The sequence below is a fragment of the Harpia harpyja genome, chromosome 5, assembly GCF_026419915.1.
Source record: "Harpia harpyja isolate bHarHar1 chromosome 5, bHarHar1 primary haplotype, whole genome shotgun sequence".
Taxonomy (NCBI): domain Eukaryota; kingdom Metazoa; phylum Chordata; class Aves; order Accipitriformes; family Accipitridae; genus Harpia; species Harpia harpyja.
In genome coordinates this window covers 61775550-61793971 of record NC_068944.1, presented here as the reverse complement: position 1 = coordinate 61793971, position 18422 = coordinate 61775550, and the positions used below count along the sequence as shown (strand labels likewise).

Here is an 18422-nt window from a genome sequence, read left to right as displayed (position 1 = left end):
CAGAGAAGAGTTGAATAGCTGTACAGCTGTTGTCTGTATCAGCAGTAGCATCCACCCCAAAGTGAGGATTGCATAGGTTTGGCTAAATAGATTTTAAAAGAAATTTAATTAAAACAAGTGAGTTTTTTGTATAGACAAGCTTAAGAAATCAAAAAATTTTTGAATGCCAATTGTAAATAATGATCTCAAATTCCACATACCTTTTGTTTTTTCATATTAATTATGGATCACTGCAGATGCTTTAAAATACTCTTGAAGGGATGCAGTATGAATCCTATAAAATGTCTTCTTGTGCTGAAAAATGTATAGTAAAAGATTAATGATGTCTTAGTAATGATGCAACATGAGGAAATTGGCTAGAAGAGAACTGGGAAGACAGAGGGCAGTTAAGAAATTCACAATATGATCAGTAAAAAAAGCATGCTCAGATTAGAAATATTCCTCAGAAAACAAAAAAATTGCATCACAATGGTTTTTGTATAGTACTGAGACCTCTTTCAGATATCTCTTTAATATGTCCAAACAAAAACCTGGGTCTGAACATATCTTAGTCATCTGTGATCAAAACAGTCAGTTTTTGAGACTTAATTCAGTAATGGGTTAAATAGCAGGAGGTGAAGATGAATCAGCAGTAAAACTGTTCTAACATTTCTGGTTTATAGGAATCCTTCTTTAAACATTCACTTTTAGTTAGAATTAGATTGATACTAAACTTCTTTGCTATGAAAGGAAATTGAAAAAAAAAAAAAAAAGATTTTTTGCAACACTTGCCCTTTATTTCCAGAGTACTTGTTCATGAGTCAGGTAGCTGTATGCACTCAAGTTTCATGCTTACAAGAACTTGGTCCCAGCCCACTACAAGATCTTTTATGGTCTACATATTGTTCAGGCAAACCTTGAGAATCTGTGAAAACAGTGATGCTTTGCTTGAAATACTTTAGGTTGGCATGTACAAATAAAATTATTTCCCTGGATATTTATGAGCAACATAAGTCAACAGACACTTTAATTTGCTGCTACTATCAGAAATTGGCTTAAAAATGCTACTGTTCTTGTTTTAGTATCATTTCATGGAAGAATGTGACATTGACAAGACAACAGGAAAACTTTTCAAGCAGCTGTAGTAATCATAAATCTTAAACACGTAGTAAATATTACGATACAACATACTATCCATGGAATTTGCAGGAAGGAATGTAGTATAATACGTATTTCCTTTAACTTGACATCCTTAGGAGAATCTTTAGCACTGACACTTGGAGGCAAAATTAAGATTCTTAATTAGGATTTTCTTCATAGTAAGCAATCTGGAGATGTAACATAAAAAGGGTTTTGCTCTGTTACTCCTGACTGCAACCTGAGAGGATGCTGCTTTCTGAGAATTCACCACTTTCACAGCTGATTCAGCAACCAGCAAAACTGGGGAGCTGGAACCTTGCTGTAGAGGCAGAAATAAACCACAGGGGAGAGAGAGAACCTGCAAAATTCATAATAAAAAGGCAAACCAGTTATCCTCTGTGAAAATTAGAAATTATAAACTTGTAGTTGTTCAGTGGTCCTGGATGAAATGTAATTAATTTTAAATTTCATTCAGTTTGTCAGTGAGTAATTTTTTCTTTATAGTGTACTCTTTTTATATCCTTACTCTACTGGAAGAATAATAGACTATGCTGTCCTCTGAGTTGAATAATTATGAAAGATTTTTTTTAAAAGAGTGTTTAGGAATTAACAGATTGGCGAAGTGCTTAAAAAAGATATGAAAGGCCACCTGTCTCTGCAAATTTGCTTTTATTATGTCAGAAAATCCATCAAGAGTAGCATTTCAATTATATTTTATCACAGAACTCACAGATCATTATGTAATAAATCTCCCAACTAAATATTTTAGGTGATTTTAAATCAAAATAAAACTGCATTTTAACTATACCAAGAAATCTAATCAAAGGATTATTTTGCCTTTGCACTTCACAAGAGAGAAAGCATTAGAGGGACTTTAAAAGGAAAAAAAGCAAAATAGGGAGGCTTTAAAGGCCTCAAGTTTTCTTAAAGATGAGGTATTAAGATTATGAAATACTCAGTTTTGCTGCGGCCATCTAAGAGGGAAGTACTTACCATCTGTTATCCTCTAAGAAATACTATAGCTTCACTGTGAGGACAAGTTTTGAGTAAGAAGTTTTACAACTTTTTTTTTCTAGGCTGAAAGGCTGATTTTCTCTCTGAATAGCCTGCTTTTATTTAGTATGTTTCATCTCTTTTTTAAAAAAATATATATTTTATTTTGTACTTACTTACTTAGTTTTCTTAATTTAATTCTACTGCTTTAGGGTGGCAGGGTGTTCTTGGGTTTGTTTGTTTTTTTTTTTCAAGTAACAATCCATGCTCCTTCCTTTATATAATGGTATGTTTTCTAATCATTACAGTATGTTCAAAATTATTAGAAAAACATAGGTGCCAAAGGAAAATATAAACATATTCAAATAAAACCACATTTACATGTTCCTTTCCCAAGGCATTTCAAGTCCTTATATGTTGTCTTACAATCTCAGGGCATGGTCAGTTTAGTTGTGTTACTTATTCAGCAAGAGAGTAGATGTATAAATTGATTGCTCAGATGATTAGCTGGAAGACCATCTGTAATGAACTAAAAGTAACACATTATGTAATGTTTTTTATTAGCTGAATGTGGAGGCCGTTTTAAAGGAGAATCATCAGGAAGAATCTTGTCTCCTGGCTATCCTTTTCCCTATGACAACAATCTGCGTTGCATGTGGGTGATTGAAGTAGACCCAGGAAATATTGTCAGGTACTGGAAACAAATCTTAGAACAAATCTTTTTGATTATATAATAACCAAATCTTACCTGTAGAGTGGAGAAAAAAAGGGATTTAGTATTTAAAATTTAAGATGCAGCTCAAGGGCAGTATTTTTGGCATTCTAAGTTTGAATATATAGGTTTGTGTTGAAACTGTCTATTTTTTAATGAACATTGTCTCATGAAGATCAAGCTTTAAAATTGGTTACATTTTTGTGAAACTCTGATGAATTTTAAACCAATTTATAAGTGTATTTATGCAAACATATATACAGACTAGAACTGTTAACTGGAAATCTGAATAAAAAATATCTAATGTGATGCTATTTTAATGCCAGAGTTAGAAGATTGAATATGTACAAAGTGTTGGAGTCAGCAGAACCGTTTAGTGGAAGAGTCTACATTTAAAAAAAAAAAACCCTGCGTTTCAGTAATTATTTTAGTTAGACATTTATTCACACTGTATCACTAATTGCATGAGTTTACAGTTCTATTTAATTTGTTTTGATGAGAATGTGGTATAACATTGTCTTAAGAAAAACAAAACTATCTTCTGAAAAGATTCTGTGGATACTTACAGATTATTTGAATGGCTGAAGTAATATATTATTTCATGGTAGATAAATTCAAATATTATCAGGTTTTTTTTTTCTTTGAAATACATTTCTGTATTGGGCTTTTATGCATCCAAAGGTAAAGTTGTGAAACATTATGGAAAATCACCCTTGGAAATGAAAGTTTATTTGCTTTTTTTGGTTTAGTTTTGTTGCTAAAGATATGTTGTTGGGTAACATGAAAGCTGACAATAAAATCATGGTATTCTTACAGCCTCCAATTTCTTGCCTTTGATACTGAGGCATCCCATGACATTCTACGAGTTTGGGATGGTCCACCTGAGAATGAGATGTTACTCAAAGAAATTAGTGGATCCCTTGTTCCTGAAGGCATTCACAGTACACTCAACGTAGTAACTATACAGTTTGACACAGATTTCTATATCAGCAAATCTGGATTCGCCATACAGTTTTCAAGTAAGTTGATAATTTTTTTTTTTTAATAAGGTGGTTCACTCACAGTTAATTGTAGGGCTGGGAACAATTGAAATCAGTGTAAATATTTCTGACTTTGTTAGGGAAAGAATTGGCCCAGACTTACAGATTTGTGGTAAAGTTATATTTTTATCTTAAAAAAAAAATTAAAAAATCATGTCCTTTGCTAGTTTGGCTTTGTTTCAAGGGCAGCTGTGGCAGTGCCAGAATGCTCATAATTATGACCAGTGTTTTTCACAAGGAAGGTGATGTAGGCATGTTAAAGACTTCATCCTTTCCTAATCAATAAGCATTTCTACTTTCAGACATCTGTGCAGAGTTTTCATTCCTGCTGCACTTGTATAGGATGAAATGGGAAATAGCAGTACAGGAACAGCAGTGTCCTTCTCCCTTTTGCCTTCTAGTGCTATTTCATCTTATTACAGGCAGCATAGTGACAAATCTAAACAGTTACTTAACTGTTATTAAATCCCTTTAGACATTTTTAGTGCTGATACAGAAGAAATCATTGAGTGAAGTCCATTTTGACCTTTTTTTTTTCTGGTCAGTGAAATTTATATATCATGTTTTCAAGATCGGCAAGATCTCTTTTAATATCATAATTTTGTTTAGCGGTAGCGATATTTCTAACATGGGTTGACACAGACACTCTAATGATAACACTATTTACCTCGTTGTGCTTCCTGTGCTTGGTAGTTGTATTAGCCCTTGTTTTCCCCTACCCTCATTCTTCCTATATATATGAGAAAAACACATGTGTGCACACAGTAATTGGAATGAAGAATGAAGTATGCGAATGAGACGACAAAGTAAAAGATACTTAATGTATAGTGAAAGAGTGCCTCTGCTCCATCTGCTGGTTTTTGAAGCCATGAATAGTTTTTTTATTCCTTAGATCCAAGATATTTTTGCCATTTTACCACCTTACCCCCTTCCAGAGCCTGTTTGGGAGAATCTCACATATCTGCTCCTTTATTTAATGTTGAGGCCAAAAAGGGAATGGGGAGAGCATTATGCACTGAACCTACTCAGGTAGTCATTTAGGGTGAGTGGAAAAAGAGATTGATGTAGACTAAGAATGGAGTTACAAGGAAAAATGGATAGGACATAGGAGTAAAGCCGTAAAGCAGCTACTGATGTACTTCCAGTGCTTTACCTGAAAAGAGGTTTTGGAGTTTCATCTAAAAGGAGAGGTATTTTATTTAATTCTCCATGCTCTTGCAGTCTGTTGAGATCTAATGATGACAGATTAAAGGATCCATGAAGTGTTACTGCCTCAGCATTTCTCTTACTCTTCAGTCCATGTTCACAAAATCACACTGATCCTTCTCAAATACTTGATTTTGCACAGTTTGGGTATATATTCCTTATCAGAATCACAGAGATACTTTTTTCCCTAAGTTAAGATTTAGAAAATAATGTATAAATAGCTACACAAGCTGAATTACACTGTTGCTGTATGAACATATTATTTTACTAATGAGGAAAGAAATATATTTGAGGAGCTGGAGGAAAGAAAAAGATAATTCTGTGTGACTTTTTTTCAAGCTTTCATATACTTTCTTTGAGTATATAATGCTGTCTGAGCGAAACAGATGGTGTCTGCATACTTTACCTCCAGTGTAATTAACAAACAGAAAGCTCACACAGGGGAGGTATCTGCTTTTACTTTCCTCTTGCCATTTCATGAAATTGGGTATGAGTATTTAACTGGATTGTTGGCACTTTTACCTCAAGAGGAATGTTATTCAATGACGACAGATATTTGATGTTCAAACCTTTTTAAGACAGTGAATGCTTTATTTATATTTTCTTAATCTTTAAACTCAAAATCTGTTTCTAAAAAGTGGATTAAACTTATCAGTTCCTTACAGTTTTTGATCTCATTTTATCAACTGCTCATACACAGTTCTGCATCTGTCATTTGTTTAATGAGTGAAAATGTTCACCATTGATAATGTGGTATAATTTGAATTTGACTCCTTTACAAATCATCCAATATATACAGAAAATTAATTTGTATCTGGTAACATAAATTACAGGTGAGATAGCATTCTTCACCAAATTAAAGGGTGGGGGGAGGGAAAGCCTAGCGAAGCTGAAATGTTATATAAATAGTAGAAAGAAAACTGTAATTTAATTAGTATTATGTATTACAGCTGGTGCTATTAGAATTGTCTCTAGCTAGGGCTGCCCAGCACAATCCTTTACATGGCATCAAAGTGTTAATAATTGTGTAAAATTTAGGGGATGGGAAGGAGAAGAGAGTCAAGATAAGGTTTTCTTGCCCATTGCCTCAATTAGTCTGTTTTGTTTGTTTCTTTTTGTTTGCTTCCCTTTTTTGGGGAGGAAAATGGAAATTTGTTATCTGAAATAGTAAAACTATTTCCATGATTTTAACATTTCTAATCTCTTTTGGTAAGTAATTAATATGAAGGAAACTATTTTATGTTGAACTTCTCAGGAATACTGCAGACTTTTTTATGGTTGACAAGGATAAATTTTCTAAGTTTGTACAGTTGTGTGTTACTCTGAGAGCTAGAATACAAGGTGATGGATTTTGGATGAAATAAGGGAGCTCAGCCTGCTTATGCTTCTATACTTTCCACCATCATCATGTATTTAGGACTACTGAAAGTACAGTTTTTTTTATACAGCTAGTGTAAACAAAGAAATAAATGCCACTGCTCATGACTTCACATCTCATCACTAGGCAGAGCATACCTTTGGTCTAGTATTGTCTTTGATGTGCAGTGTATAATTTTCTTGTTGGACATCTGCAAACCATGACTATGGAATCTCTTCATATAAACTTTAAAATTTCTCAGTTTTTGCGATCTCCTTTGAGATGACAGTGAAGGAACACAATAGAAAGCAGAGCCAACAAAGACTGAAAAACAAAGTACAAAAAGATGTGTAATAAAGCAGAATATTTAAAAACTTTGCATATACATGTAAAACAAAAATAAGAACCTCTGGGGATTCACCAGTGGATTTTGGAACACCTCTAAATAGGATGAACAGGTTGAATAACGTAGCTAGAAAACAGGTGCCAGCATCTTCCCTTAAATCAGGAGAGTGAAAGGTTGACAACAGGCCACAAGCAATATGGAAACAGGAAGTACCTGTTACAGCATATTTTTTTTGAACTGTCAGGGGCAAAGCATGAAGAGCCCAATATATACTGGAAAAATACCAGTGAAGTCAGCAGTAACTTTGTTTGGTCAGTAAATTCCTCACAAAATAGAAAACTAGACCTTCAAGAAAAGTGAATGAGAAAGAGAAGGGAACAAGTGCGTATTTGCCAGAGACATGAGCTGTGTATCTGAGGGTCAGACAGAAGTATTGAGCATAATGAAACATTTTCTTCAGCTGACATTCCTTCACGTCACCAAGCTGAAAGGAGTAGCTGAGAGAGGAAAAGACAGCGAAAGATAACTGAAAAAAGTTGAGTGGGAACATTAAAGTGCAAAAAAATGGGTGATAATGATCAAGTGTGCTTAAAATAATCTTTTTTTAGTTCCTTTAATATGCGTGAAGTGTGTAATATCAGATTCTACTGAAATTGATGAGATTATTTCCATAGATTTCAAGGGCCTTTGAATCTGGTATTACAGGGAAGTTTCCTCCCTGCTATCTTTAACAGTTCAGGTGCCATTTATCATTTGTGCAGAAAGGAAGGATCTGTATTCATCTCTCATTGGCCGTTATTTCACCGTTATAGCTGCACTACTGAGTCACTCAGCATTACAGACTGCATTCTTCTCAGGCCTAAGTGTGCAGTCACATTTCTGACTAAACAGCACACAATATGGAGCATTATAAGTCAGCCAGTGCAGAACTAACCTGTAAACTTGTTTTGAGTATTTGGGAGGGTTTTTTGTAAATAGATACTCTAGCAGTACTTTATATCATGTGATAGCAATTTATTATATAACAGGATATGCCTTAAAATGCTTGGATTTACTCTACTGTCAACCTACAGCTGTCCCTCCTTATTTTGAGATTGGGTAAATAGCGCTTTGGAGTTACTTGTCTCTGTAGGCTACTGAAAAAGCCTAGAAAACTTGTATCAGATAGCCTGGATGGCTTAAGTTTGACGATATTAATTTCCAGTCTAGAATTATAATGCATGGTATTGCTTACTTTGATTACATTTAAAGATTAAATGCTTACATATCAGCTTTCTATATTTATGATTAGTGCTGATTTATAGCCACACTGTCTTCTAAATGTCCTGTCTTTGATTTTTTGTTTGCTTGGTTGTTGGGGTTTTTTGGGGGGTTGTGTTTTGGGGGTTTTTTTGTGGGATTTTTTTGTTCAAAGACAGACATGTTCACCACAATCTCATTTAGGAAGATTTTTTGACACTGAACACCTTCTTGTTTTTTTCTTTTCTCCGGTTTTCCAGTAGCACAGAAACAGAGATCTCTACTTCTAACATGTTTAGCCTAAAGGTGATTTGAGAATGGACTTAGGGAATTTAACTTCTTGCTTCCTCAGAATGCTGTTTACCAGCACTGCTGGTATAGGTAGGGATCACTCCCTAACATAACTGCTTCACTTTTCTGAAATCAGTAAGATAGGATTTATTCTTCCTCATGTCTATTTCATAGCAGAACCAGCTTTTCATCTTAAATGTTTTCATACTCTGATTTGCTGATTTCTTTCAAGTTTGAGAGGAGTCCTTTGGATTTAGAGATTTCAGGATGACTATTTTCCTATTAGAAGTAACTGTGAATGCTCACACTTCCAAATTTAGCTCAGTGTTTTTGTTTTAGTTTTGCTGGGGGTGGTGTTGGTGTGTGTTTTCTTGGTTTTTTTTGTTTGTGGTTTTTTTATGGGTTTGGGTTTGTTTTGTTTTGAGCATCAAGAGGCTTAAAAGAAAGAAGCCATTGAATAAATTTGTTTCCTTCTATCAGCTGTTGCCTATCTTCTAAGTAGTAGGTATTAGTAAAAGGAATAACCATTTATGTGTCTTTCAATGCAAAAGTGTCAATCCTGTCACAGGTTTGTAAATGTCATTAACTGCTCAGTAGCTATTATTTCTTAGTTCAGTAGTATATAGGATATGTGTATTTTATGCAAGCAAATACCTTAAGTTAATGCTTCCATGTAAAATGCCCAGGTAATGGCTTGTAGCTAGAGAGACTGGGAGTTATGCTATGGATAGCTGAAAGCAGAAAGGAAGTATTGAAAGAAACAGGTTAATTTACAAGTACTTTTGAAATGATAAATAAATAAATAGTCCTCTTGGTCATGTCACCATAAAAATAACTTATTTTAATTATATTGAAGATGGAACTTCCTTGATTTAAACCCCATGCAACATAGTTTGGCCAAACCCTTGTGACTTACATCAATACAAAGCCTACTCACTTGCCCTAAATTTACAGTTGTAGAGTTTAAAATAGACTTTGTCTGACTTGTGACATGGCATTTCAGAGAGCTCAAGCTGATTTGGTTCCAAATTGGGAATGTTGTGTGTCTCAGATGAATGTTTTAAGTTCATATTTCAATTTCATATGTGTGAAATCTGTTCTTTGAAACTGAAAAATCTGCTGGTGTTTTCTGTTAAAGCACTACAAAACTGAGCACTGTACTTTAGGTTTCTCAGATAAAATTTGTCATTCTGGTGGGTCATTTTACTTGCAAACAAAATCCATTACAGATTTTTATAATTGGCGATAAAACAAAATAAATTTGGAAGTGCAAAAATATCTTTATGTGTAACCATAATGTTATAAGTGAAACTACTCTTCTATTTCAGAAAAAGTTCTCTAACTTCCTTATCATTTTTTTCTCTTTGGTTAATCCAATCTCTTCCATTAAATCCTTTAAAGTTAATTATTGATTGAAACAGTGCACAAGACAGTCAAATGTTTCTATAGTAGTAAGTTTGTACAAATCTTTGAAATTATTCCAGCTAAGATAATTTGAAGATTTAATTAATAGCATGTATTTTATTTTCCATTTTGTATTAGTCAGTAAAAAATATAGTCAGATGTGTATGGGTTACGCTATTTTGTGTTACAGTTGTCTTCCTAACATAGCTGTGACATCAATAAAAGGGCATTACATTTTGGTCTGTATCCACATACACAATTGTATGATTTTAGTCACAGTAGCAAATCAGAGAATGAGGGGATAAGGAAGCCTGATCATCAAATAGTAGCCTATACTTAATAATACAGTTTGCCTCTTTGGGACCAAAATTATTTTCCTTGATTGACTGGTTGAGGAGTATAATCTCAATGAAGCTTTCCTTTCCTTGCATTTCCATTGCTACCAATAAGTGAGCAAAACTGCATGAGACCAGGGCGTGCTACCATTTGTCTTCTATGTACGAAGCAGCATCTCCCAAACCACTTGTCTTGTGGAGATTTCACCTTGAAAATTAATCTTTGCATTCATACGCTACATTGGTTATTCAACAGTGCATTTCTGCAATCTTACATAGAAGTACAGGCAAACTACAGTGTGACTGGCAAATTCATCAGCTGCAGTTTACAGGAATTATTCTGATGAAATCATGTAAAGGTAACATTTTGCATCTTTAAATACATGTGAAGTTCATCCTGCTCCACTGAAATATTTTCTTACAATATGTTTTGCATGTATGAGAGTAGTATTGAGCGGGTTTTGAAGTATTCTCCAAAAAGGGATCTTGTTAAGTATTCGGTACAATACACAGAAGACGACGGCATGGAATTGACATTCAATCATATGACTGGGGAAACCATTTTCCAATGGTAAATAAATGAGATGCCATAGTTATTCTGCTCTCTGTTTTCACTGACAAATTCTGATATTGCGTTAATGCTACTTTGGAGATGGATTTTCTGTTTGGCATTTTCAGCCTCAGTAGTTTCCTTTATTATGATTCATGTGCCATCCTTCATACATATAAACAGCCAGACGCATGCATGTACACACACGCACGCGCTCACACACATGATGGACTCTTTCCTGCAAGTACAGTCTTCAGAACTCTTATCCTTTTTCTACACTCAGATTACAGTAGAATGCATAACTGTACATGAGGAACAGCTATTTTGAGATTTATATTCTGTTTCTCCAAGGTCTTATCCTCCTCTTGCTTACACACCTCTCATTTTCAGTTGATGAGTGTAACTGAAGTGCATTTTCTGTTGTATGTAACCCATACCATAAGAAAGAAAGGCATTTTCGGAGTTTTATTGCTAGCTTGTAATGGAATGAACATATCACAAAAATGTGTCTAGAGAGAAGTAGTATTTTGGGAGAGTGGCCAAAATATACTTATATAAGTGAAATTCCTTGAAGGTATATCAAACTAGATTTACACTTGATCAGTGATACTTTTTCATGTTCTGTAACTAATCTTGCTGCCTTTTGAAAAGGTTTCACTAGTGGAATCCAGAGCCTCTTTCTCAAGCTGTAATTTTTTCAAATTCTTTAAATGGATTTTTACATCCCATATACATCTTCTTACTTCAGTTTTGAGAAGTGTTCTTAACATGGAGGTTACTTCAAGTTTGTCAGCTCATTGTCTGTTCCTGCTTTCCCTGTTATCCCATTCCTGGCTAGGGCTGGGTGTTTTGTAGCATAGTTGAATTAAAGGGAGATTTTTGCTGCTATTTTATTGCCATAGAAATATTTCTTAAAAGCATTCCGGTAAGCTGCCTGATCTCATAAAGGACAGATCTAGCAAAGTCATTTGACTGAAGAAATGCTCATCTTTCACTCTTCTATATATGACTGTGGAAAAAAATATTTATGGACTAGTAACTTCAGTTACTGGCTGGACACATTCAGACATGCAGTCTGAGATATAGTTAATTTACACAGAGGATTTTAAAACCTTGCAAAAGAAAATGAAAATAAGAATCAGATCTTTATTCTTCTTTATATTCCCATTGCTGTTTTGGGAAGGCGTAATCTGTATAATGAGACTAAAGAAAACAGAAGCTGTTTTCTGACAGTGTTCTGTAACTTTTTGCAAGTGGCTATAGTATAACGCTTTCCTAAATCAAAAATTTCAGTTATCTTAACAAAGACCAGAGTAATGACATTCAAGTGTATGGACAGAATGTTGTCAAATAATGAGGCCAATTCTATATCAATACCAAACTCTTCAATTACAGTACCAAAAAAAGTTAAAGCAAAAAGTCAACAAAACCTGAACACTTCAGACAGATTAAACACCTTCTTACTTTACCACGTGTCAGGACCTCCAAATTCGTCCCTATCTTTAAGAACTTGCAAAATATTAATAGGGGTTTGAAACTGTAAGGCTATAATGCATACATACAATTTGTGATACTAAAAGACAAAACGGAAAATGTAACTTTTAAAATAGGAGCAATCTCCCCCTCTCTTCAGAGTATTTTAGTTCACCCAGAATGCAAAATCAAGGACAAGGTAAACCAGCAGTGCTGTTCTCTGTTGCACAACTGTATCCTTAACAGCTGCAACAGAACAGGTTGCACATTATTCTGTAAAGAATCAAATTATACAGATGTATTTTCACTCAGATCATCTTAATGATCTTTTCAGTAGATACGATGTTAAATGGGTGATCATTGGTAAGATTTTTCAATGCATGAGTAGCCCTTGTGTGTGGTCCAAGATCCTGGTGATTGCTTCTTTCCGAGAAGCTATTTTTATTTCCCTGTATTCATATACACACATAGAGAAATATGCCATCTGAAATAGGGATAGATCTGGTATAAAAGCTTAAAAACCCCTGTAGTTCCAAAAAAACCCAAACCCCAAAACATGCAATCTAAATGAAATTAAGATTTTCAAAACACTTCTTTCCAGCTGGAATGCATTGCCAGCATGATTACATATTGTCACAGTATCCATTTTATGCTGAGTTCCAGCAATTATCTGAAACCATATGTCAATTAATTTATTTGGGGCTGGGTTTCATACTCAGTGCCAAAGCTATGAGCAAATGCTTAAGGGATAATAGATACTTAGAACTGAAGAGTTCATATTTATGGAAAAAGAGATCTACTTATGAACTGGGAAAAAATAGCTTGTAAGGTTGTCCAATAAAACATGGTAAGAGCAGTGTAGTACTTCATATCGTTTTAACAAAATGCATTTTAACAACTAATGTAAATTGACAAAAACAATAAGAAAAAAGAAAATTAGGTTATCTCATTAAACCTGTGTCTGTTATCTCCTTAAGAACTAAAATGTATCTGACAGTGTCCTGGTTTCAGCTGGGATAGAGTTAACTGTCTTCCTAGTAGCTGGTACAGTGCTATGTTTTGAGTTCAGTATGCAAAGAATGTTGATAACACTGATGTTTTCAGTTGTTGCTCAGTAGTGTTTAGACTAATGTCAAGGATTTTTCAGCTTCTCATGCCCAGCCAGCGAGAAAGCTGGAGGGGCACAAGAAGTTGACACAGGACACAGCCAGGGCACCTGACCCAAAGTGGCCAACAGGGTATTCCATACCATGTGACGTCCCATCTAGTATAGGAACTGGGGAGTGGGGGCGGGGAATCACCGCTCGGGGACTAGCTGGGTGTCGGTCGGCAGGTGGTGAACAATTGCACTGCGCATCATTTGTACATTCCAATCCTTTCATTATTACTGTTGTCATTTTATTAGTGTTATTATTATCATTATTAGCTGCTTCTTTTCTGTTCTATTAAACCGTTCTTATCTCAACCCACAGGTTTTGCTTCTTTTCCCGATTTTCTCCCCCATCCCACTGGGTGGGGGGGGAGTGAGTGAGCGGCTGCGTGGTGCTTAGTTGCTGGCTGGGGTTAAACCACGACAGACAGTAAGATCAGATAAAGCCCCTTAGGAAAGAACTTGATCGCCACTGTTCCTGCCACAAAAAAGATGTGAGACTATACCAAGTTACAATGTAAACAATACTTTAAAATCAAGTAGAGTTAACAATTGCTACTAAATACTTTTGACTGATAATCAGTAGAATGCATAAAATAATCTGGATACAAATTCTGAATACAATAGCAATGAAATAATACTTAAGTATGCAGTTGGCCAAGTAGTCTGTGTTTTCCAACTGGAGTTATCAGGTAAGCATTCTAAAACTTACCATTACTGGTCATACAAACCATTGCTGTTGGAAACACAGAAGTATAAATCGCCAGATTTCATAAAGAATCATACACAATACAAACCAAAACCAACGTGATAAATATTTAATAACATGGGACTTGGCAACTATGGTAACCACAAATTTGTGATGTCTTTCAGAACGATCTCTATTGTTGAGCCTTCTTAGAAAATCTAACAGGTGAATCAACACTGATTAAACTATGTATTGAGTGAATTTCTTAATGAGCTCCAACATACACCAAATATATAAGGGTTTAACTAAAAAACATGAATATGTGGCAGGAGAAAGATGCAAACACAAACCAGACAGATTTGCTTTTTCTTTTTTTTCCCAAGGCCCTCGTCAAATTTACTTCTTTGTTTTGTTTTGTTTTTTTCCCCAAAATGACTAACAACTCTCCACCATGTCAAAAGTATTAAAATAAAGTGTGTTTCAATAGCTAAGAATAAGATCCTTGAAGACAACTCTATGCACAGAAATTTAAGTAATTATTTAAGTCTATGAGCAGCAAATTCAGTAAAACTTTTTTTTAAAAAACTCAGCTTTTTAAAACTTAATTTCTTTGTGTTTTCTTTCAAAGTTTTTAAAAGAAAATAATCTTTCCCTATGTCAGGGTCCTGAGTGCACTAAACAGGCCTTACTGGCCCTGAACAGCCTCATCTGGGAACACCCTTACCCCCTGCCCATGAGCCCCATTTCAGCTCAGCACAAGGCTCCTGAGCAATGCTGTAGGAGTGCTGGTCTCCAGCCCTGTGGATGGACCCCTTGGACCTACACTGTGGGGAGCTTAGGTCCTGTACAGATCTTTCCACCGTGTGCTGTAGGGAGCTTGGATCCTGGATTGACTGCAAGCCAGTCATATCCCTGGATTATATTGCCTGATTTAGTAGTAATTTTCAGAGGGTAGATGTTTTCCCCCAAATCCCTCCCGTTTCCCACTTGTCAAATGTATACTGAAGGCATAGTATGTTATGGGGGTTACCAGGCATGGCTTTACTTTCTATAGTTTTTGGTAATAATTGTCTTCAAAAGATTGTTAGTCAGGGTCACCTCTAATGCCTTTTTGCAGGTTGGGATCTTCCAGAAAACTTTGTACTCAGTTTATGTGTGGGTGTGGATACATGAGCCTGTGCATGTGTCCACATAAAATGCAACAGAAGTTTGAGAGAACAATACCACACAAAGAACTTACTGGTTATTTATTATCAGAGTAAGATTACCAGAATTGGAATATTATTTGTTATACACATGGAAATGGGGAAAGAAAAAAAAAAGCAAAAAAAAAGCCATTACCTTGTAAAGGATCTTGCAGCAGTCTCCAGCATGCATCTTTTCATGTAACTTTCCAAGTTGTGTCTTGCCTGTTTCTGTGAGCCTGGGGACAGCCAGTGAAATCCCCACTGAGGAACTACACAGGTGCACAAATTCACAAGAAATCTGTAACTCCCTTAGTGACTTGTTTTTCAGGACAGAACAATCTACTTGACTTAACCCTTCTTTTGACAATAGAATGCACACAACCTATGTTTGACAATTACATGTTTGCAAAGACAAGTACCCAGGACAGTTGGGGTGTCAGGACCTTCAAACTTTGTGTTACACACCCCTTTTTGTGCTCTGCCTGAGTTGCGGTCCCTGTGAGTGCAGAGGCAGCCAGGGAAATCCCCACGGAGGGCTACTGGGGAGGAGTGTTATACTTCTTCTTCCAATGTATAACTCTCCTTCAGTCATCTGTTTCCGGTTCTGATGTGTGGTGTGAGGCTTGGTGCTAGGATGCATTTGGTCAGTGCTTAGTGTAAGAGGGAAATAAGACTCAGAAAGGTTCACTGAGAATTAAAGAGATACAGTGGAGATGGGGCCTGCTATCTGCAAGATAAGTACCGTTTCTATAGCTTTGGACAGCAAAATGACCTCTTGGCTGTGCCAGAGCCTTGGATTGTCAAAGTGGTTGCTCCCGCTGCTCTGAGAAGGTCTGGAGTGTGTGACCTGGAAGCTACTATTGACAAACCACAACATCTATTGTTCCATCATCTCTCACAGTCCATACAGCAGTAAGAGAAGCAAGCCAATCTGCTGTCCCAGCTCTAGACATTCAACATGGACCCTCTCTTCTTCCAGAAATTCATTCAAGAATTCCATCTGTTGTGTGGTCTTCTTGGAGTATCTGCAACCGAAACTTAAACAGATGATTTAGCTATATTCTTTCCAAGCTTTTATTTCATTTAAAATACTTGAGGATTATTTGAAACAGAAACTGAAGCTGGGCCGAAGTATTGCATTCTTTGAGCTGTTGAACTAGTCAGGAAGTTCTATGTGAGAAGCCACGTCAATATGTATTCTATCTTCTGCATCAAGTTAGACAGGAGAGATTTGAACTGTGATCTACCCCAGTTTACTAGTTTCTGTGTTTTGGGTTTTTTTGTTTGTCTGGGGTTTCTGTTTTGGGCTTTTTGTTTGTTTGTTTGGTTTTTCCCATGCAAAACAAACTTGACCTATCTTACATCTCCTAACTTATTTACTGTTGCAGAATCTGAGAGGGATGAAAGCCAAAGCACCTAAGATGATGTATCCAAGAGTTAAGTAAACAAAGAACTTGCCTAGACAACCTAGAAAACCCTGACTGTGCAAAATGTTAAAACTCTTTTTGTTGAAGGGGTGCATTGTCCCAAATGAAATTCTGATTCTGTGCTTTATTCTTAATATTTTCCTATTTTAATCTTCAAACAATAACTGACAAACTTATATAGAATCTATGAAATCATGCAAAATCAACAAACTGAGTCTATGGTTAGAATTTACTTAAGAATTATAATGGCTATGCTCCTAAATCTCTTGTTAGATCTACAGAAGAAACATAAATTAAAAATAGACAAAAAAAAATTATTTCAGCAGTGCTTCTGTTGGTAGAAGACTGAGTAAAAACACTGTAGCTATTTTATTCTTTCTTTTTCAGGAAAAGTTGTATAGAAGGTTGGATTTGAGATAGTAAATACCAGGCTGACCTGAGTCTCAAACAGTATTAGAGATTCAGAGAGACTGTGGTGTCCGTACTGGTAAAGGTATTATATGGAGGCTGGGACAGCTTGAATTTTGAAGGTGCAGTGTGTCAGGACTGGTTCAGGCTGATGCAAGTTTGAAAGACCAACAATTATAGAAAGCCTTTATTTAAAGTGATAGGAGTTTAGAAGAACATGTTGGTTTAAAGAAGTTAAGAGTGATTTTTTTGGACATGCTGTGTGTTATGAAGAGCTTGCAATTTGGAAGGTTTAAAGCTTCTACCCTGATTTTGTGCTCTGGAAAAAAAAAAAAAGAAAAAAAGGAAAAAAGAAAAAAAGCTTGTTTTTTTCTCTAATTCTCAAATAAACAACAACAGCAAAAAAAGTCCCCTTCCTTTTCTCTCCAGAAGACATGCACAGATGAATCAAAATGAGGAATTAATTTTGTCTCAGGGTTGTGATTCAGACTCTTTACTGATATTAGTCTTGGCATGCATTAGAAAACTAAATTTAGAAATTACTGTTAACAGCAAGAAATCCCAAGGCATTTATTATATTGATCCCAGCATCAGTGGGGTCTATAACTGCCTTGTCACACTTTTAATGCCATGTTTCAAAATATCTTTCCTGCATGAAAATGGAGCTGTCATCTTAACAACATTACAGTCACATACCAAATTGCCTGGTGTATGAACTATCAGAAACCTTTGGACCCTGGCAGTAACTTACTATTTTTGAGGCAGGAATGATCAATTTACAGTAATTTAATTATCTGATTTATTGTTTAAATGTATTTCGGTGCCTTATTATTGAAAAGATATATCAAAATATTTTTATACCCCTCATCAAGGACATTTGTTGACAGATTTGTGTTTAAACTTTCTGGGTATGACTGAATGCTGGTTTAATGGCTTCTGCAACTCTGTAGGAACATTTGTACAGTCATGTACAGCTAGTCAAGTGATGATTTAAGATACTCCCTCCTCTCAACTGCTCAGAACATATGAATCAGTTCATATGAGTGTTCTTAGGACAAATCCAAGCAAGCCTGGGGGGGTGGGGGAATTTTTTACATGGCTTGGCTGCTAAGAAACTCCAAAACGAGATTCTTCCCCACTTCCTTCAAGTCACATCGCAGGAATGGGGTAAGATAAGTCACTCTCCAGAGTAAGTATTGTGCCTGTGCATTGGAAAAATGTTCTCTGGAGAATTGCTGGTCACATATTCAAAGTCTACATTAGAGAATATGTTCTATGGATATCTAAGATATTAAGTCTCACTTGTGGGTCCTTTGGCTATTTCTGTATTAGCAAGTAACATAGACTAAGAGGAGCTGATAGATAGATTGAAACAGCTGGTACTGAAACAGTGCTGGCAACACTATTCATATTCAGAGATAATCTTAGTTCAGAGTTGTTCTGAAATGTACCTTCCAGTTTAGTTTAATCAAAAAGGAATCAATACATGTGCTCCAA

At 35.6% G+C, this 18422-nt stretch overlaps 1 protein-coding gene across 1 annotated transcript in view; it reads left to right on the top strand.

Moving 5' to 3' along the window:
* CSMD3 (CUB and Sushi multiple domains 3) overlaps positions 1–18422 on the top strand; it is a 767625-nt gene that overhangs the window by 510961 nt on the left and 238242 nt on the right. Inside the window, exons 26-27 of the mRNA XM_052787755.1 lie at positions 2677–2803; positions 3641–3843. Coding sequence (XP_052643715.1) covers positions 2677–2803; positions 3641–3843 — 330 coding nt within the window. The remainder of the gene's footprint in view (positions 1–2676; positions 2804–3640; positions 3844–18422) is intronic.